This window comes from Lepisma saccharinum, unplaced genomic scaffold (genome assembly GCF_977018435.1).
Source record: "Lepisma saccharinum unplaced genomic scaffold, izLepSacc3.1 HAP1_SCAFFOLD_346, whole genome shotgun sequence".
NCBI lineage: Eukaryota > Metazoa > Arthropoda > Insecta > Zygentoma > Lepismatidae > Lepisma > Lepisma saccharinum.
The window spans coordinates 53,569-76,374 of record NW_028143068.1 but is presented as its reverse complement, the minus strand read 5'-3'; the positions used below and the strand labels follow the sequence as shown (position 1 = coordinate 76,374).

At 39.0% G+C, this 22,806-nt stretch overlaps 1 protein-coding gene across 1 annotated transcript in view; it reads right to left on the bottom strand.

Annotated features, from left to right (window-relative positions):
* Positions 1–22,806, bottom strand: part of Hen1 (Hen1 methyltransferase) — a 60,167-nt gene that overhangs the window by 5,639 nt on the left and 31,722 nt on the right. The window contains exon 5 of the mRNA XM_083116071.1: positions 9,162–9,554. Within this exon, the coding sequence (XP_082972197.1) occupies positions 9,162–9,554 (393 nt within the window). The remainder of the gene's footprint in view (positions 1–9,161; positions 9,555–22,806) is intronic.

Below are 22,806 nucleotides of genomic sequence, written 5' to 3'. Positions count from 1 at the left end.
CAACAAAACCAAACAAGGAACTGTCAAAAACTGGTTCAATGGAATGGCAGCAGACTTACTACAACAAAGGTACGCAAAACCTCGGCGTATGGTATGACAAATGCCTGAATCGTGGTGGTGAGCATGTAGAAAAATGACCAATGGTTTTCTGTAACAGGTCAGTAAAATAAAAACTAATTCTATTCGCAACTTCTTTTTTCTAAAAAAAAATTTCTGACTTTCTGAATGACCCTCGTACATAAGATGAGGGTCTCTTGGCTTTTCCCTTCGTAATCGGGGAGTCTCAGGTTGCAATAAAAATATTTCAATCATATTCAAAAGAATTAACTGGAATGAGTTCAAATAATGTTTAAATATCTCTTCTGTACCAACTGTATTTTCTAAAGTTTCGTTGCGGTAAGTTAGTTATAAATCTGCCATATTTAATTCCCTTTCTGATTTCCAGAACAGTCCTTTGAAGTATTGGGCTGCTATGAACATTTAAGACCAAAGATCCAATTTTATGGCAGTTGGGAAGTGAAAATAATTTAATATCTAATTTGGTAATATTAATCCCCATTACAAACAATTTCTTGGGGCACAAAAGCAAAGTAAGGTAACAAAAAATACAATTCTGACCATCAATTTACACAGGGTGACTGAACTAGTGCACTATCTGGAAAGGGATTATACTATGCCTGGACTCTACTATGCTAATTATCTGAATGATTTACACAACAAAATCAAGAAGTGGTAGGACAATTGATCTCAGTGGTTTTCTTCCAACAGAGAAATGCTCAAGTCCACATACACAGTGACAATTGCTGCTATTCCTATTTGTCCAGCTACTCTCCTGATTAGCCCACTGTGGCTAATCTCTTTCCGAAGTTTACAGCAGGTTTCCACTTTGCAACATGCGTTACTGTTATTGATGCTGAGCACCACTTTCTGACATCCCATGATGGTGCCTTCTACATGGAGGGTATGCATATGCTCAGTCATGAGGGAACAATGTTCAAAATAGTGTGTTTGAACTTCTCTTCCCCACTCCTTGTATCTCAAATTCAAGTTCATTGTCATGTTTTCATGGAAGTGAAGTATTGTCCCGTAGGACCTGGCTTCAATTTGTGAAAGTTGTGTCAGGAATCATGGCTGTTGTATTGAAGTTCATTCAGAGGTTGGGCATTCCTGCAACTATCATACATGAGGTTGTACGAGATTAAGTCATTAAAATAACAGGAACTTTATTCTAAACTTCAAGGAGATTTATGCACAACAAAAATTTGTATTTCAGGACTCAAAATGGTACCTTAGCAACATGCCATAAAGGTGCTGTGACGATCAAGCAGTATGCACCTGTGCAGTAGCTCGTACAACATTGTTGCTCCACTGTTGACTTGCACCGTAGAAGAGCAAGGAAGTGTTATTAGTTGTTTTGTGGTCAGAGGGAGTGAAACATTCTGAACTCTACAGCAGAATAAAGGTTAAGTATGGAGACAATTGTTTAGGTCAGGGGAGAGTCTATGAATGGGAGGAAAGATCTGTTTTTAAAAATGGAAGACGAAATTTCAGTGATGAATACCGGAGTGGGAGGCTAGTGTGCATGGCACCTGGGGCTGTGAAACAACAGATCAACCAGCGAATCCGTTAACTTAGTACACTCTCCTCTCCTCTGACTTAACTGTCTCCATACTGAACCTTCATTCTGCTGTACATTTCAGGTTTCACTCCGTGACCACAAAAAACGAATACTACTTTGTTGCTCTTCTACGTGCAAATCAACAGTGGGAAAGCCATGTTGTACGAGCTAGTGTGCAGGCTCATACTGCCTGATCGTCACGAGACCTTTATGGCATGTTGCCAAGGAACCATTTTAAGTTCCGAAATACAAATTTTCTTTGTGCATAAATCTCAATGAAGTTTAGAATAAAATTCCTGTTATTTAATGACTTCCTCTCCTCTCATAGTTGAGGATTTCCCATAGCTTGGGGACAGAAGGTGGAATTTCAGAGATGACAGAAGGACGAATGGGCTCCTTTCTTATTAGGCTCACAGGTAATTCCATGTCAAATAAACCAGTGCATAAACATTTGATGTCACGGATTTGGCTAAATTTTGGAATACATGTTTCTTATCGTAAGACTTGAAGCTTTCCTGCAGACTGAGAATATTCTCTCAGCCTATCGACCAGGTAAGTTGTGGAAAAGATTCCAAGCTTTCGAGAGCTAACATCACTCTCATCTTCAGGGTAGAAGTGCAGTTCCAAGTGTCAACCCAGTGTATATACGTTCATGGAGGGGGGGATCCTGGTGAAGATGGCAGACCAGTCGGGTGGTGTGTCTGCTGCGTGTGAGCTTATGGTTACCTATTGTTAACCAAGCTGGGTCCGGTATGAGCCCCGTGTCGCGATTAAGATTATCTTTATCTTCATGAATGGCTATTGCTTCCTTGATGAGGCAGTCCCAGCCAGTAGTTTGAAGTTTTAGCTATGATTTTTGTGTTGCTGAAATCTGGTCTATGTCCCTCGTTGATTGAATGTTCTGCTAGTCCAGAATTTTCTGGATGGAAATACTTGATGTAGCTTTGGTATTCTTTACAGTGCTGTTCTATTGCCCTACCGTCTCCTGAATGCATGCTTTTCCGCATTTGCAGATAACATGGTAGACTCCTGGTGTTTTGAGTCCTAACTTGTCCTTGGGATTGCGTAGTAGGATTCTGATCTTCGGAGGTTGTTTGTGAATGATTTTTATGTTATGTTTCTTGAGAATTCTGCTTATAACTCCGGAGAGATTTCCAAGGTAAGTAATCTTCTGGTCAGCTTTGTCCAGGTTCCCTGGAGTGTCCGTGTCCCCTGATGTGTCCACATTCCCTGGTGTTTCTGGATTCCCTGGCATGTCTGGATTCCCTTGCATATCTGGATTCCCTGATGTGTCTGGATTCTCCGATGTGTCTGGATTCCCCGATGTGTATGGATTTCCTGATGTGCTGGTCTTCTTGGACAAAACTCATTTTAATGTCTTGTTGATGTTGCGTTCCGAGTACCCGTTCTGTTTTAAAGCAGTGCGAAGATGCTGTATTTCTTCTGATAGATGTTCCGCGTCGCTGATGGAGATGGACCAGTAAATTAAAGTAGAGAGTACTGTAGTTTGTTGAGACAGGTGGTGAAAACTGTTGGCATCGAGATATAGATCGGTGTGAGTCGGTTTCTGGTATATACTGTATCCCAAGGATCTGTCTGACTTTTGTTTGATGAGAATATCCAGGAACGGCAGGCTGATATTCTTCTCAGTCTCCATGATGAACTTGATATTTGGGTGTTGATCGTTTAGAGGTGTCGTCGACCTATCTGTAGAAGGCATCAGGTTTCAACGGAGCTGTGCACAGCGCTTCATGCTCAAAGTTTTCCATGCCAAAGTGCCAAATTCCTGACAGCCCAACTTCAACCATTCATAGGGAAATATGAACACCATGTGAAAAACTCCGCAGAATTCATCAAGAGCTGCAGCAGATCAGAACATTACCAGATGACAACTTAGTCAGCTTCGACGTAGTGTCACTCTTCACCAAAGTGCCACTTCAAGATTCACTGCAATTACTAGAATGCCACTACACACCAGAAATCATCAGTGTGTTCAAAAACACACTGACCTCTACCTACTTCAGATACGGTGGACAGTACTACGAACAAACCGACGGTGTGGCAATGGGCTCCCCACTCTCGCCTCCCATAGCCAATTTTTTCATGGAAAACTTTGAGCATGAAGCGATGCGCACTGCTCCGTTGAAATCTGCCTCCTTCTACAGATACGTCCACGATGCCTTCATTGTCTTCCAGCATGGTAAAGAAACTCTTCAGCCATTACTAGACCACCTAAACAATCAACACCCAAATAACAAGTACACCATGGAGACTGAGAAGAATAACAGCCTGACGTTCCTAGATATTCTCATCAAATACAAGCCAGACAGATCCTTGGGACACACTGTATACCGGAAACAGATTCACACTGATCTATATCTCAATGTCAACAGTTTTCACCACCTGTCTCAAAGAGCTACAGTACTCTCTACTTTATTTCACTGGGCCATCTCCATCAGCGACGCGGAGCATCTATCAGAAGAAATACAGCATCTTCGCTCAACTTTCAAACAGAATGGGTACCTGGAACACAACATCAACAAAACATAAAAACTAGTATTGTCCAAGAAGACCAGCACATCAGGGAATCTGGACACATCAGGGAATCCGGACACATCGAGGAATACACACACATCGAGGAATACAGACACATCAGGAAATCTGGACACATCGGGGAATCTGGACACATCAGGAAATCTGGACACATCAGGGAACACTGACACTCCAGGGAACCCAGGCAAAGCTGACCAGAAGATTCCTTACATCGGAAATCTCTCCGGAGTTATAAGCAGAATTCTCAAGAACCGTAACATAAAAACCATTCACAAACAACCTCTGAAGATCAGAAGCCTACTACACAACCCCAAGGACGAGTTAGGATTCAAAACCCCGGGAGTCTACCGTATCATCTGCAAATGTGGGAAAGCATACATTGGGAAGATGGGTAGGACAATAGAACAGCGCTGTAAAGAATACAAAAGCTACATCAAGTATTTCCATCCTGAAAAGTCAGACTAGCAGAACATTCAATCAACGAGGGACATAGAAGAGATTTCAGCAATACAGAAATCGTGGCAAAAACTTCAAACTACTGGGACCGCATCATCAAGGATGCAATAGCCATTCATGAAGATAAAGATAATCTTAATGGTGACATGGGGCTCAAACTGGACCCAGCTTGGTTAGCAACAGTTAACCAGAAGTGTGCATGCAGCAGACACACCACCCGATTGGTCCGCCATCTTCACCAGAATCCCCCCTCCATGAACGTATATAAACCAGATTGACACTCAGAACTGCACTTCTACTCTGAAGATGTCAGTGACGTTAGTTCTCGAAAGTTTGGAATCTTTTCCACAACTCTCCTGGTCGATAGCCCGAGAGAATCTTTTCATGTTTCTTATCATCTGAAATATAGAAAATATTTTTTTATTATTTTTCATGTTGCTGGTTTTTGAGTTATTGAAATTTGAAAATTGACAAAATTGCCCAACAACCGCTCACCACTGAAACTTTAAATAGAATTTGCAAGAGACCTGTTTCAACTACTGGGCTGGGAATGGTCTCATTTTAAAGCTTAGGAAGAGAGCTTTCATTTGATATACAACATGCTTGGTTTTTTGCGAAAAACAAATTTTGAAAGTTTTTTCAAAATGTTATATTACAATTTCCAAAACAACGAAATTTTCAAAAAATTTACACATATTGGTACGAGGGCTGACGGAAAGTTTCTGCAATCAATATGAAAAAAGACGTGAAATTCTGGGAATGGCTTTATTGTTTTTCAAAGTATTCACCCTTAAGATCGATACACACTTGCATACGCTCAAACCAATTTTGAAAGCATTATTTCCACTGTGAAGCCGATACCTCAGAAACCGCTGTTCGGAATGCGTCAACAGCTGCTTCAGGCAACACAAATCGCTCACCATGCATTTTATTTTTCATGTGTGGGAACAAAAAGAAGTCATTAGTTGATAAATCAGGTGAGTACGGACAATTAGTCATTAATTCAACATTTTTACTGGACAAAAAATCAACAGTTTGGTGTGCTTAGTGGGAACTGGTGTTGCCGTGGTGAAGAATAATGCGACGATTTGGGTTTGTTATATGCAACCTCTGGCAAACAAATTGTTGTATACCACTCAGCATTTACAGTCCTTCGATCTTCTAAAGCTATTGTTGCCACATGTCCGGTATAACCGAAGAAACAAGCAATCATTTGATTGGCAGCACTCCTCGAACGAACAACTTTTGTTGGTTTCGACTCACTTTGAAACATCCAAACAGTGGATTGCTGTTTAGTCTCGGGTTCGTATAAATAGATCCAAGTTTTGTCCCCTGTAACGATGTAGTACACCAAATTTGGCTTGCCATGGTTGAATTTTTTGAACATTTCTTTACATTAATTTACACGAGCCTGTTTTTGAGCTTTGGTCAAGTTGTGTGAGATCCAATGGCTTGAAAGTTTCCGTACGTTCAGATGATCATGCAAAATCTTATGTATTGCTTTCCTGTCAATGTTCAAGGACGCCTGAATATCACGGTATGTCACATGCCGATCTCTCTCAATCATTTCACGCACAGCATCAACTTTACTGGTAACAAGAGACGTGGATGGATGACCTTCACGAAATTCATCACTGAGAAATGTGCGACCACGCTGGAATTCGGAAAACCAATTGTACATAGTCCTATTGGATAGTGCTTCATCTCGAAAGCCAAATGAAGTTGCTCGATGCATTGTTTCGGTGTGAAAATATATTTGAAATCATTAAAAATCATTGCCTGGAAGTGTTCACGAAAAATTTCCATTTCTCACACGGAACTACTTCTTCAAACTGCTGTGAAAAATAAATTAATTAAACAAACAATCGAAAATAATTTAAACATAAAAAAGGTCTATTCTTCCGATTTTTATAATAGCAAAACACTAGCACCACTGTTGGTGGTAATTTGCAGAAACTTTTCCAGCAACCCTCGTACACATCTACTGAAGGTTCATTCAAAATTTCAAGGTGGTATCTCTTTGGTATCATGAGTGAGAGACAGTTACAGCTCAAGTGTGAGTCATCCCTTTCCAGCAGTGACTTGGTTATTCCTGCTCTCCTATGCTTCTTTGTCCAGCTGGATCAGTTGTGGTGTAGCTGTCAGTGTGTGTACATCTCAGTTAACTTCTGTGTTGTGAATTGTTTGAAACTTGCTTTATTAGGGTCTTCATCTTTTTTAAAAACATCTTGATATGGATGGCAAGAAGTTCTCCATTTACTGTTGCAATTCTTTGAAGAAAAAGAAACACTGGTGTAGTAAAGATATGAGGAATGTGGCAGCTTGGATGATTTCTTTAAATTATGGAATTGAATAAAACATGAAAATTTGCTCTTCCTGTAGTTTGCAGTTGGGGAAGGAAAAGCAGGCTATCGTTCCAGAAAAAGAAAATCCTTCAGGGCCAGATGATAATGCTGGTTTTAGTTACAGTAATCAAGAATCAGAATATATGAATGCTGATACAGGGTTCAGCTACTTGAATGCCTCTTTGATCTCTCTTGATGAGTCTCCAGTGAGTAAGAAGAAACTGAAGAGTTCGAAAAGGTATTACAGAAAAATGGTAAAGAAAATAAGAAATACATATTCCCAATCCCTTTTTAATGCAGGTGATAAAGATGAAGAAGAACGCCACTGTAGCAATTTAGAATCAGAAATATTTGAGCAACTTAAAGAGAGATTTAAAACTGCAAATAAAAGTGAAAGGTTCACAATTTTCTTTGGTGTTAGTAATTACATAGCAAGGAAAGCAAAAAAAAAAAAAACTTGTCGAAGAGAAGGGAATTTTCTCCTCACCTGGCCGTAGACCTGGAAAATCTTTACCAGAAGAAGAAACAGCCTCATTAGTTAGAGATTTTTACACAGTGATAAAGTTAGCATGCAAATGCCTGGCAAGAAAGACTGTATTTCCGTGAGGGACACAGATGGTAAATGTATCCACATTCAAAAAAGATTGATCCTGGGAAATCTGAGAGAAATATTCAGACTTTTTAAATCTAAATACCCACTACTTAAGATTGGGTTTTTAAAATTTGTAGAATTAAGACCAAAGAGTTGCATAATAGCAGGAGCCAGTGGTACCCACACTGTATGTGTTTGTACTACTCATCAAAATGTTAAACTAATGATAGCTGGAGTTCACTGTGATAGTGTTGGAGGGACAGTAAAGAGGCTGGCAGCCAAAGCCAGCCAGAATCATCTTTCAAACCAAATTATGACACCACTCCAGCTATTTGAGTGGGGAAAGGAGAACATTTCATTAATAATTTTCTTTTATGTGACGAATGACGAATATTTGGAAGAAGAGAGACTTTTACAGACACAGTTTGGTGATGATGTAGCTGTAACAGGGACTCAAAGAGGTTTTACGCATTCATACCAGTAAGCACAGAAAAATTATAAACTGAAGTGTTTTCTGCATCTGAAGAAACTTTGGTACATTGTGTTAAAGTTAATGCAGATGTTGAAAATGTACCCTTTGAACACATCACAGGTTTTGTAGCATGTGCGTATGATGCCAATTGGTGGGTGGGATGTGTACATTTGAAAGATGATGGAGAATATGAAGTGCAGGTGTCTTTCTTGCATCCTTGTGGTCCAGCACAGTCATTTAGTTATCCAAGGCGACCTGATGTTCTTAAAATCCCAAAACAAGCAGTCCTTTGCAAAGTAGACCCTGCAACAGCCACTGGTTGTTGCTGTCCAGGAGAGGACAGCTGAAGCAAGAGGAGATGACACAAGCATCATACATTTTATCAAAGAAAGACTTTCTGTATCACTAAGCAGTTTCTTGGTATGTATGCTTCTGTATTTATAATGTGGTTATGGTTAGGTATGTAAAATATGTTAACTTAAATCATCGCATGGTCTTGAAAGGAATTCACTTTTCATATGAAACTTTGACTGAACCTTCAGTAGATGTGTACCAATATGTGTAAAATTTTTGATAATTTTTGAAAATTTCGTTTTTTGGAAATTGTAAAATAAAATTTTGAAAACACTTTCAAAATTTGTTTTTCGCAAAAACCCAAGTATATCAAATAAAAGTCATCTAGCCCTCTTCATAAGCTTTAAAATGAGACCATGCCCAGCCATGAAGTTGAAAATTGCAAATTGTATTTAAAGTTTCAGCGATGAGTGGTTTTTGGGCAATATTGTCAATTTTCAAAATTCAATAACTCAAAAACAGACAACATGAAAAATAAAAAATAACAAATATTTTCTATATTTCAGATGATAAGAAACATGTATACCAAAAATTAGTCAAATCCATGACATCAAATTCCAAAATTTATCTTTTCTTGGTTGATTTGACATGGAATTACCATCACGGTGTTTCCTGGTAAAAGATGAAATTTCAGGACAGCCAGAGTGTGGTAGATCAATCTATGCATCTACTATGTCAGACCTTGAACTTTTGAACCACCTGCATTGTACTTTGTGACACCATTCCTGCTTAGGGAAAAATATAAATTAAAGAACAACTATATTTACTTACTGCAACTTCTCCACAGAGTCGCACATATTTGAAACTTTCTCATAGACTCTGTCCAAAGACACCAAAATACAACCACTATCATCAGTCTCTTCCGAAGTTGCCCATCTTCGAATCCAGTACTCCGCTTCCTGCAATATTTTCTCTTCTTCAGTTCTTGTGTCCACTCGCACAGGATACATGTACTCCCTAACCAGCTTGTACACATCTGAGCAGATTCCATTCACACTTTGACAGTTCTTTTTGTCCAAAGCGTTGGCACAGTCTTGTTCTCCAGTCTTGTGAAACACAGCCATCTGGGAGCAGCAGCCAAGATGTTCAGTGCCCTGAGGACCTTTCCCCACTCCTTGGAAAGAAACCTGATACTCAGTGTACCTCTTGGTGATGTTCATTCCCCTGTAAGCGTTAGGAAAATCTGTAATCTAAGTGTATCCACCTCCTCCCAATAACACTAGAAAAAAAGAAAACACGTGAATGCAAGTCAGCATTCAAAGACGATTACATTTTATGTAAATACAAAGGTCATCCCGAAATTAATGCCTCCACCGTAAAACCTCCTCATATTGTTATTGGATTGCAATGAAACTTCATGCATATATAATGTGATATGTTACTAATGCACACAATTTTTCATTTGCAGATAACTCAATAAACAACATGAATAGCAGAGAAAAATAGAGAGCTGTAATTCAGTTCTTGCAAATAGAGGGTTGTCACATATCATTGCCAAAATGGGGTGGTCAGTAATGCCCCAACCACCTTACAGTCCTGATTTAGCCCCATCGGACTCCAATTTGTCTGCTCCTCTCAAAAACAATCTTTGTGTAGACAAAATTTCCAGGATGTGAAATTCGCTGTGAACACATGGGTCAAAACACAACCTCAGACTTTTTTCCAGAGCAGATTTCGGCATTGGGTTGAATGGTGGCAGAAATGTATCGAAAGCGACAGACAATATTTTGAATAGCCTTAATAGATACCCAACGTGTGTATCTATTTTCACACAAACTTTCTAATTGTTCCACCTTCACATAATCATTTTACAGCAGAGGAGGCATTAATTTTGGAATGACCTTTGCATAAAACAATTATGGATCAAAAGTGATGTTAAAATTACTCATTAATGAGGCTAATTTGCACAAATCTTCCTAGAGTCCTGGTAAAATATGATTAAAAATCAGATATGTAAAAATGTAAACACTATAATTACACATATGGAACACTAATTTATATACTTAACCCATTAACACCCATGATCCCCATTTGGGTTGCTTCACTTAAAATAATATATAGATACATGTTTTTCTTCTACACACATGAATACATCATAGACGGTTCTTCTTGCATGTCCAGACAAAAAAAAACAGTTAACACAGACAATTTAAATAGATTTATAGATACAGTTATGTTTAAAAATGTAATATTTTCATCCGTCGATTTTTCACATTTGAAAAATAATTTTTAATGGGGATCATGGGCATTGCCATGTAAAAAAAAAAAAACACTTTTCTGTGGATGTAAATTTCATCCTTGTGTAACAATAAAAGTTTGGTCTTTTATTACAATTAAGAAAAAAATGTGTAGCAATATGAACATTCCTCCCCACAGTACATATAATGGACTCTTCCAGAAAATCAGCTATATTCTGTCCCCGTTATAAATCTGGAGCAAGGTCTCACACAGCGGCAGACAAGGGGGAATCGTGAAGGTTGATCAAAGCAGAACATGCTGCTGCGATGGCTGTTAACTGCAGTCACAACCCCTCCACGCAATCATATTCCCTCTCACGTGTTCGTTGGTGGAGCCATCTTTCACCACTACTTGCGCAGAGACTTGTTTTCGTTTGCTTGCTCCAGATATCCAAGATATACTATACTTGCAAAGAAATGTGCAATCACACTATTAGTCAACACGAAAACGAATCAGTTTATTCTCAGCATTTTGGCGAATAACTATGATGTGGTCTTGTGCGCTGAAACTTGGCTCAACACCTCAATATCCAACTCGGAAATATTTTTGCAACAATACAGTGTTTTAGGTCTGACCACAACCCACGAGAAACTGGGAAAACCCTAGGCGGTGGTGTTCTTATTGGTGTACAGAAAGAACATTGCCCTGAACTGGTTGATTTACCGTTAACTGAACAAACCATAGACTATGTAATTATAAAATTAAACTGGAACATGCACATACCATCAATATTTCTGTAATATACATCCAGCCGTCATCACCCCTACCGGTATATGAAACTGTTCTCCCGCATAGCCGCACATTGTCCTCTAGGGGCCCCATTGCTCATCGCTGGTGACTTTAACATCCCTGACATAACTCATCCTACTAACGACCTCCTCACGTTAGGTTCCCACTGTCGTGAATTGAAGTACTTTATTGATTTTAATGATCTACAAAACTTAAATACTATACAAAATGCCAACTGTAAAACCCTAAACTTGGTCCTAACAAATATAGAGAATGTAACGATACTCCGGCAGGATGCACTTGTGCCGGAAGATACTCACCACCCACCTCTAGGAATAAATATACCATGCCCCAAGCCTAAACATAAAACTTCAACGTCGAGTATTAAGCAATACAATTTTAAGAAAGCTGATTTCGTCAGTATGTTTCACAAATTTAAATCAGCTAACTGGGAACAATTACATAAATACAACGATATCGATCTTGCAGTGGACAAATTTTATGATAATTAAGTATTTGATGAATGCGTCCCATACTCCCGGTCAACTTATTCTAATCAGTACCCATGTTGGTTCACGCTAGATATTATCAAAGGTATAAAGATCAAGTCACACCATCATAAAAAATGGAAACAAAAACAAGGGAATGTAGGGTATCATGAAGCTAACTTTAAAGCCCTAAGAACGAAATTAAAAGCGGAAATAAACAAAGCTTACCAAAACGACCTTAACAGCTGCGAAGCTAATCTGACTCGCGACCCAAATCTATTTTGGTCTTTAGTGAAGAATACAAGGAAGAATCCACCAGCCCAACCAACCAACCTCAATGGTGAACCTATTAGTAACAATAATATCCAGAATCTTTATGCTACATATTTCGAATCTGTCTTTTCCGCGGAACCATCCTCTTACGAAACCACACGTACGAACGTGCTCCCGAAATCCCAACTTAGTCTCTTCAGCATCCCGGAAATCTTCCTAAAAGAAATCGAACAAGCCATCAAAAAACTCAAACCAAAAAGAGCAGCTGGACTGGACCTAATTCCCCCTACATTAATAAAGGTTGCTCAGAGGCGCTGAAGTTCCCTCTCCACACCCTCTTTAATTTAATCTTGAAAACAGAAAAATTCCCCGCAAGTTGGAAAACGACAGATATTTGTCCAATCCCCAAAGCAGCAGATAAGACAGACTAAGTAACTACAGACCAATCGCGAAACTGTTAGCTACAGCTAAACTCTTTGAGCAAATAATTTATAATCATATTTACTCGCATGTCAAACCTATCCTTTCTCCACACCAGCATGGATTTGTACAAAACCGTTCAACTGTGACTAATCCCGTCGAATTAACAAATTACGTTGCATTAACTATTGACGATAAAGGACAAGTCAATGTAATATACACGGACTTCTCAAAGGCCTTCGACACAGTACACCACGATACTTTAATTCAGGAACTAGCCTACATCTGCCTCTCCCCGCAACTTACAAAACTACTTGTTTCATATTTACAGAATAGACGACAACATGTCATGCACCAAGGACTAAGGTCCTCCTATTACTAAGGTCCTCTTCCTGGCCAGCTCCGGTGTCCCCCAAGGTTTGAACCTAGGCCTCTTGCTGTACTTGATTTTCATTAACGATTTACCAGACGCACTAAAAAAACTCCGAAAAATTAATCTTTGCTGACAATGTCAAAATTTTCAAACACATTAAAAGCGATCACGACTGCACGAAATTACAAGGCGAACTACTTGATTGGTGCAAAAACAACAAGGTTAATCTCAATCTCAAGAAATGCAAAGTAGTATCATTCACACGTAACAAACATTCCATCCAATACTCATATAACATTTCCAACGTAGAAATCCTAAGAGAGAATACTGTAACTGATCTTGGAGTCACATTTGACAAAGTTTTAAATTTCAGACACACACTGCGCACATCCTCAGTGAAGAGCACAGGAACCTAGGATTTGTGATGAGAATGGGTAGCCAGTTTAAGAAAAAAGAAATGTTTTTGCTACTTTACTATACGTTTGTCAGATCAAAACTTGAATATGCCTCAAGTCGTTTGGGACCCGTTATTTAAAAAGGAAATCGAAAAAATAGAGAAACTCCAAAACAAATTCTTAAGGTATTTAGTATATAAATTAGATGACATTTATCCAAAATTCACTTCGGGTGACATCTTACGCAACATGCTGAGTGTCCCATCCCTTGAAAAAAAAAGACAGATGCACCAGTTAACCTTCATTTCCAAACTTGTCAATGGAAAAATTAACTCCTCCGCACTTCTCGCAAAAATAAACTTTCATGTTCCATACTCAAAATTAAGACCCAGAAATGACCTCTTCCAAATTTCACGCGGTAGAACCAGGATGGCAGTTAAGGAGCCATCGAGCAATATTACTTTTGCATAGCTAACCTCATGTACAAATTGTTTGTTAAGTACCAATTATTGCTGACAAAAAAAAAAAAAAAAATGCAATGCAATTATTTCTTAAAATGAGGGAAATCTACTGTATTACTAAGCGTAGTCAGATTATTTCAGAAAATTTTGACCGGGTAGGCAGGAGCCAAATACAGTAGAGCGTCGATTATCCGAACGTCGGTCAACCGAACGACCGCTTAACCGAACTGTGTACTCGCTCGCACCTGTTACTCTCCCACCCTACCGTCCATCATCCCCCTCACTCCCAAACCAAGTTTCCCACAGTAGTCGCCGCACTGAGCCACCGCTGGCGGAACATTGCTTCTAATGGGGCCTTCATAAGGCGCTGCTGACCGGCCAGGCCGCCAGTCGCTGTGTTTAAACAATCAGCACACTTCTGTCGGTTTGGCACTGGCTGTAGAAGTAGCGGCAGTATCAAAGCTGTTCACAGCAACAGCTGCGCCAGCTTAGAGTTGAGGCGTGCCGCTCCGCGCAGTTTGAAGGATTGCGCGCCCCCAAGAAGAGCTTCTCACGGTGCAAACATGTACAGTTCGATTATCCGAACAAACCAGTTTTCCGAACACCCATGTCCCCCAATTACTTCGGATAATCGATGCTCTACTGTACTAATAAATTAGGGTTTGCAGATATAAGTTTGAGTTTCACAAACAGAAATTCTTCCCTTGCCCTCTCCCAAAGTGTTTTGTATTTCTTTCACCTTTTCTCTTTGCTGTTGTACATCTTATTTATCTTTTCCACCATTGTCCTCTGCTTGTATAACCCATGCCCCTGCCCTCCCCCCACCCCCCTCTCTCTCTCTTCACTTTGTTTAAAACACACACATATGTGATATATGTCGAGTTTCAACTCTAGGATGAATTAGATGAAACCTTTGACTGGCTAATCGACCTTAAGTCAAGGTCAATAACCTGGAAAAATTCAACAATGCGGAGGAAAAGAGAATAGGATGTTTCCCTCGGTAGCCACGGGTGACTAGGGAAGAGCCCGGTGCCCTAGCTCCATCGCGGTTATCCACGTCAGGTTGGCAATTTGGTATAAGGAGCATCCGACATTCCGTGTGGTGGAAGGTTCGATGTCGGAATTTAGGGAGGCCCATTCCATCAAAAATGCTGGAAATCCAGTTTCATGTGATTCATCCTTAAGCAAAGTGTCACATCAAGCAAAGCATTCTAGAGAACTGTGATCGAAATTACCCTTGATTTTTATTTACAAGAGTTGCAGCTGTGAAAGAGACCAAGGTAAAAATGCAATATTTCAAGTGGCATGTACATAGCTATACAATAAATGTTGAAACTCCCACCACTACTAGAGTGACCATAATATTTGGACCCAGTAACAGGACATACAAAGGAGATCACTTTAACCCCTTTACTCTATCCAGAAAGTCTGTTAGGCCTAATTCATCATCATCATCCTTCGCTGTTTCCTGCCTCTGGCTGGGTCGGCATAGAAGTCAAGCCTCTCCATTTTTTCCTGGTCTTCCACAATCCCTCTCTTTCAACAGTGTTCCAATCTTGTCCTCTTCTCCTAACACTCTCCGCTATCTGCTCTTTCCACTGACATCTTGTTCTCCCCCTTGGCTTTATTCCCACTCCTTGTGCATGCTAAGCTCTTACTGGTAGTCTTTCTGCATCCATCCTCTTCATGTGTCCGAACCATCTCATCTGTGCCTGGTCTATCCTGTCCTGAAGCTTCACCACACCTGCTTTCTGTCTGATCTCCTCATTCCTTATTCCATACCTTCTAGTCTTCCCCATTATACTCCTTAAAAATATCATCTCCACTGCCTGCATCTTTCTTTTGTCTCTCTCTGTCATTGTCCAAGTCTCTGCTCCGTACGTAATTATTGGCACATAGCATGTGTTGTATATTCTTGCATTTCATAGGTACATCCCTGTTCTATATTAATCTTTGAATGCTTTGATCCACCTCTCACTTGTCCTCTTCTGTTTACCTCCTCATCTATTCTTCCACTTCTCTCAATTATGCTTCCTAGATTCTGAAGCTCTCCACTAACCTCAACTCTTTCGTATCCATCCTTATTCTTGGTTCTAATTATAATATAATATAATAGTGTTTCTGGTCCCATTTGATCATGAACCTTTGGTGTTACTCCTACCCTGAAATTGACCAACACCATCAATCACTTATCATCGTGGGTTATGTTATTTTGAAGTTTCGACAACTTTGTTACCCTGCCTTCTAATTCGTATTGTGTCCTTATCTTCATGAATTGGTTGCAATTCTCATTTTTCTCTCTTATATTCTTGTTCGCTCCACTGTTGTGTTTCTTGGATATGGGAATCTTGAAACATTGTATAATTATATTTCTATTGCCACGTATTGCCTTAGGACCACGTACTAGGAGCAATAGTCCTTATTTAATTTACTCCGAACATGACGAGTTTTATGTAGTAGAACACGGCACTTACAACCAAAAAGTAGACTAATGATGTTTAACGTTCTAAGAACAATGTTAACTTATGCGTGTGTTGTGTGGCAGCACAGTGCCATCCAGAAAAAGGCACTAAGAATAATCTCTGGTGCAGATAGCTAACATTCAAATAACAGAAGCATTAGATCAAGAAACGCTTTTTGAATTCATGCAACATGAAAGGTTTAAATTCTGAGCACAACAACCTCACCACCATAATCTGACCATAAATACCATAGGCGAACAAGATCCAAGAAAACACATTCAGAAAATACCTATACTTAATTAAGAAACAAATCCAATATGCCACTTTATAATGTAATATAATGAAAAGGAAAATCAAGCAGTGTTATGTCTGGCAAGTACTTGGATGAAATTGAGAAATGCCATAAGTATTTATCGGAAGAACCAATCTGCTTGAGAACAATGTTATTCTTCAACCGTTCATAAAATTCTCTACATATCTGAAACACAAAGCGAGATTTGTCTTTTGAGTTTGTGTTACGATGCAGGGAATTAAATTCTAGTTGCAGGTCCACCTTGAAACTACATGCACGGTTCGTGCCCATGCTTATTCATTGCTCTATACGTAGGTAAATAACGGAAAACACACAAAACAATATAACTCGCGATGCGAGCTAACTTACAAAATAAACTTCTGACGTCAATGAAACAGTTTGATTGTTATGAAGTACTTGAAACGCAGTCTAGCTTTTGCTATGGTGATGCCATGACGCTAGTTTAAATATCCCATCAACTTTCTTCATTTTACCAAGAAATGTCTCTCAAATTTAGATTTTGATTTCCTAGACTTTAATAAGAGGAGACAAATAGTGGTTTTTAAATAATATAGATGACTGGGACACACCTCTGAAATGGGACTGTGACAGTCAAAATGCAACATATGGTCACCCTAACCGCTACTCAACACTATGCTTAGATTTGACTTTGTTCAAAATCAGAGGCGTGGCGTGCATGTAGGTGCTGTTACCGCAGGTAACACCAAAATATAAAGAATTGAAGAACCTGTCTTAAAATATTATTACGTACATAAACTGGTAATATTGTCGTAAACATTGCAGACTGACATTTTTTCTGACACCGGCAAAAGCGAAGAGGAGGACTGATCCGGTACCCTTCTCAAGCAACATGAGGAAATGGCCCTGAGCCTACCCAAGGAATACTTTCCGTCGTGGCAAAAACTGTTACGGTGGGAGGAGGAGGCGGGTTATTGGCATGACTGTTTAGCCGCCGCAGTTGCCAGTGATACTTACCGGATACAGATCAGTGTTGCCATATTCAATTGACAGAAAAGAGTTAAGTCCCCTAATCGGGTCTATCTTACTCTGAAGGCGTCCAGTCACACTGGGGAACGAAGGTGCAGTGGTAGCGTCGCCGCCTTGTAATCAAGGGATCCCAGGTTCGATACCCGGTTGAGGGACAAGTGGTTCGGATCTCACTTTAAACTGTCCTGATTAACATCACTGTGCATGAGTGGACTTAAATCGCCAAATCAAAATTTAAAAAAATCAAATCACACTGGGGGAAAAGCAAACTACCAAGTGATATTTTGTATTTACTCTAAATATCAGCGATTACGATAGTCCTCTTTGTCCTTCTTCGACATCATGGGCGAGAAGGAGAGCAGAGGGATGGGTATGGTCAAGGGGCCTGCTGTCCTTCTAAAAATGTCAACCTAAAATTCTATATTTCACACATATACTATTATTTCGGTTACAGGAATTTGTGATAATTGTTGAAAGGGCCGATTGAGATTGACATACATTGTCGCAGGAATACGATAATTTCGGATCGAAGCAATGTTTTTGAGGTGGTAGAACTGTTTTTGGGTGAAAACATTACTTACAAGCATAATTTCTCGATTGTTATCTTAGCACGCTCTGAAGTGTCGGGTGTCGCAGGTTCGAATCCTCAGCAAGAAATGGTTATTTCATTGTTTGTTGTTATTATTTTACTTACATAATTATAAAAATTAATAATTACATACACAAAGAAATAATAATTTTATTTCAATAATTCACCATGCATCCTCATCGTCACGATTATCCTATAAAGCGAAAGCCTTAAAGGTAGCAAGGGACGTAAAATATACGAAATAGTAGTGGTGTCAGAAATGAGATTTCTGTGGATTTAGCGAAACATGGGAGTAGGAGTAGTTAGGAGACAGATGAAGACTACATCTACTCTACAATATACATATATATTATATAAAATATATTTGGTCCCTCATTCCATGCGAAATCAACACAGCCTTTGACCTGACCATCTCCGATTTTCATGAAATTTGGGGAATTGAAACTATGCATGGAACTTAGTAACTATGAACATTTTTAGTTTCGTTCGTCTTGTAATTGTTAAATTATTCAAGGTCAAAGTTAGCAGAAATTGCCCTTTTTGAGCCCGCTTAGCTATACTAAATCTGCTGTAACTCCGCCCCTATTTTGCCTAGGAAGCTCAAATAAAGCTTATTGTACAAGGAATTGAACAAGCTTTCCAGTGATATATAACAAACCTACCTTTGGATAAAAATATAATTTTGTCACGTGACCTTGGCTTTTGACCTTGAATATCTCAAAACATGTCATCACCAAAAATCGTGAAAAAAATATATTTGGTCCCTCATTCCATACTATAAAACATATCAAAAAATCATTCTGGGACTGCAATGGGATCAGAAGATACAAAATAATATGTGTAACTATGTGACTGATAAAAGCCTCATTACATGAACTATGAAGAGTCAAATGTCCCTTAACACTCCCTACAAAATGTGAAGGAGTTATCCTTGGTATAATTGGTCATGAAAGAAATAGGTTAGGCACAGGGAGATCCCTAGCCGTGTGTGTCAAGCACAGGTCCGGCATATTGTTGACCGCCATATTGAATTCAACGCAAAAATTTCAAAGGAAAGGGGGTGATGTGATATATTAAATGAGGCTAGAATTTCACGAGAAATGAAGTGACGAAGGTTTATCCAACATATATTTAACCAGCAAAAAGTTATACACATATCTTTCACTTACGATATATGCACATTATAATGTTGTCAATGTTCCTGTGAGCACACTCGTTGACGTCTCTCACACTCGCATAGAACATTTGGTAATGTAGCATGTGCAACAACATCGCAAGCAGCAACTATGCCTTTTCTCAGATGGTCAATATCAGGGACTTTTAGTGCATGCACCATTCTCTTCAAATGTTTCTGAAGGTAAAAGTCCTTCTAAGATGTTAGATCTGGGGAATGTGCAGGCCTTTTAATAGATCCCTGTGTGCCCATCAATCTACCTAGAAAATTACCATGAAGAAATTGCGAAAATGTCTACATAGTGTGGTCACACTCTGTCCTGTTTCAAAACTCTCGAAAAGTGCCATATCCTGTAAGCAAGGGTGAAAAAACCTGTTCACTTAACAAATCCAAGAAGCCCTCACCATTTAAGGTTCCGTTGTTGAATATGGACCAACCATTTCCGTTCGCCATACATTATACCACATAATTAGCTTACCAGCAACAACCATTCGACTGAGCAAATCACAGGTATTGCATATTATTTTTATTAACTTCACCGTGAACATAAAAATTTGCCTCGTCACTGAAGAATTTTTCATTCCAAAGGAAGTGTCACGTAATTGTTTGAGATACTTTTCCCAATATTCTTCACTATTCAACTATTTGGTGAATGTAGCTGATTCAAATCATATGCAATGGTGCATATACTTCTTTCTCTCCCAAGATGTCAGCGTGATCTCGATGAGTTCCTAACACGTTGTTTTTAACACCTCGAAAAGGAGAAAATGGTTACAAGCATGCAGTAATAAATTTTTGCTGGTTAAATATATGTTTGATAAACCTTCGTCACTTCATTTCTCGTGAAATTCTAGCCTCATTTAATATATCACATCACCCCCTTTCCTTTGAAATTTTTTCGTTGAATTCAATATGGCGGTCAACAATATGCCGGATCTGCGCTTGACACACACAGCTAGGGATCTCCCTGTGCCTAACCTATTTCTTTTATGACCAATTATATCCAGGATAACTCCATCACATTTTGTAGGGGGTGTTAAGGGACATTAGACTCTTCATAGTTCATGTAATGGGGCTTTTATCAGTCACATAGTTACACATATTATTTTGTATCTTCTGATCCCATTGCAGTCCCAGAATGATTTTTTGATATGTTTTATAGTATGGAATGAGGGACCAAATATATTTTTTTCACGATTTTTGGTGATGACATGTTTTGAGATATTCAAGGTCAAAAGCCAAGGTCACGTGACAAAATTATATTTTTATCCAAAGGTAGGTTTGTTATATATCACTGGAAAGCTTGTTCAATTCCCTGTACAATAAGCTTTATTTGAGCTTCCTAGGTGAAATAGGGGCGGAGTTACAGCACATTTAGTGTAGCTAAGCGGGCTAAAAAAAGGCAATTTCTGCAAACTTTGACCTTGAATAATTTAACAATTACAAGACGCACGAGACTAAAAATTTTCATAGTTACTAAGTTCTATGCATAGTTTCAACTACCCAAATTTCATGAAAATCGGAGATGGTCAGGTTAAAAATTGCACATATCTGTGTTGATTTGGCATGGAATGACACATATGTCTTATTTGAAACGAAAAGTTTCGCCACTTGGGAAAATCTGGTTTCAAAAGAACTAAGATGGAAACAGTAGTAGAACTGGACTTCTTGCAGGTTCCAAAGGAAATATTGGGGAAGCGCCGATGCTGAGAGGGGAGGGGGCAAGGAGGGTGCTTCACGTGTTACAAAAGTAAACAACGGTTTGCGGGAGAGACTGTGCAGTGCGAGTTTTGTGAGTGGTGTCTTTCATCTTTGTGTTGTTTTCGGGCATTGTCAATTAATTAACAAGCGGAATGGAACTTGCTCCGAGTTCCGAGGTGGCGGGTTCATCCTATCTGAACAGTGTGTGTAATTGTGCGATAGAAGATATTTTGAAGCAATCTTTTGGTTCGTTTCTTTGCAGAAAAAAGCGAAATTGTGGCGAAAGGGAGGCCAAAGCCTATTTTGAACAATTTAAAAACCAAGTCGTCTGCTGGATATGACCGACATTTCAATGTTTTGTGGTATAACGACTATCCGTGGTTATGTGGATGTGCGCAGTTGTCGAAACTCTTTTGTTGGCCATGTACTCTATTTTCGGGTGAAAAAAAAGTGTGGAATTCAGGTCTTGATAACATGGACCATGACCATGATGCACCCAAAAATTCAAATTCAAATGAAAAACTTCGCTTTATGACAGCATCATAGAACTTTTTTGATTTGATTTGATTGATTTTGCTTCGCTTGTGCCACTTTTGGCTAATTTGCGAAGATGGGGATGAGTGATGATATGATGAAATTGATGAATAGACATCACAAACGTCCATGCCCAAGCAAGGATTCGAACCCGGGACCACAGCATCATATAACTATTTTCAAAGAAGAGTCGTCGGATTGATCTGCTCTATAAGTAGCCTTCGATGTTCCTGTAAGTATCAAATTACGTATTATTGTGTCAACAACCAATGTTTACGATTTCACTTCAGTCCTTATGACATTTTTTTTTCCTGATTAATAACTTTACCAAAATCTAGTATTGAATTGCAGACTTGCCAGATTAATAATATATGAACTACTTGGAAGACATTGTGGGGTGGGATGAGGTCGGGAGGTGCCCAAGTCTTAAGGCTCCTCCCTTAAATGTCCTACTGATAACCGGTAACACTTTTAAAAATCCCACGCCACGCCACTGTTCAAAATACTTTGAAAAATGTTACTTGGCGTAGAAGCTTGTTATTTGCAACTTTTGAGCAATTTTTATGTGTTGATATTACTGGTAAGCACTTTCCATTCTTGTTTTCCTGTGTTATGATATTGCTGAGCATCATGGGTGTGCTATTGTTGTAAAAAGAGGAGACTGTGAACCCAACGGTCATGGGTTTAAATATTTGGTATTTCATTGACTTCATCACATCATGCTCATTGTTGCACCCACTCTGCCTGTTTAAACGTGAGACATAAAATGATACTACAAAAATGACATTCATGTAAAGATTGGATAAATGCTAGACAAAGCAACATAATGGCTTTCATTCAAAACATGACAAATATTTTATTAATTATTTTATACTTAGATCTTGACCAACGGAACAAACTTCCAAGATTCCCACATGTCGTGCAGCGATGTGGCAACACTGTGGAAGTCACATGCATCCAGCGTAGTGTGATATTGGTCACATCCCATCATTCACCAGGCACTCATTTACCACATTAGGAGTGAAAAAGAATAAATAGCATCCCAGGTTACATTTGGCATACACATGTCAAACTTCTGGATTTGGATCAAATGTGTTACATGACTGATATTTTTTTTTCAATTTTATTGAATTTGTAATTATGCATTTCAAGGTTGTACGTTTTCCTAAAATTTATATTTATGAAGTATCTAGTAAAGCTCTTTTGAAATTGCATTTGATTTTTTCTACACAGGTAACTTCAAGTACACAAATTCTCAATGTAATAACTTCAATTGATT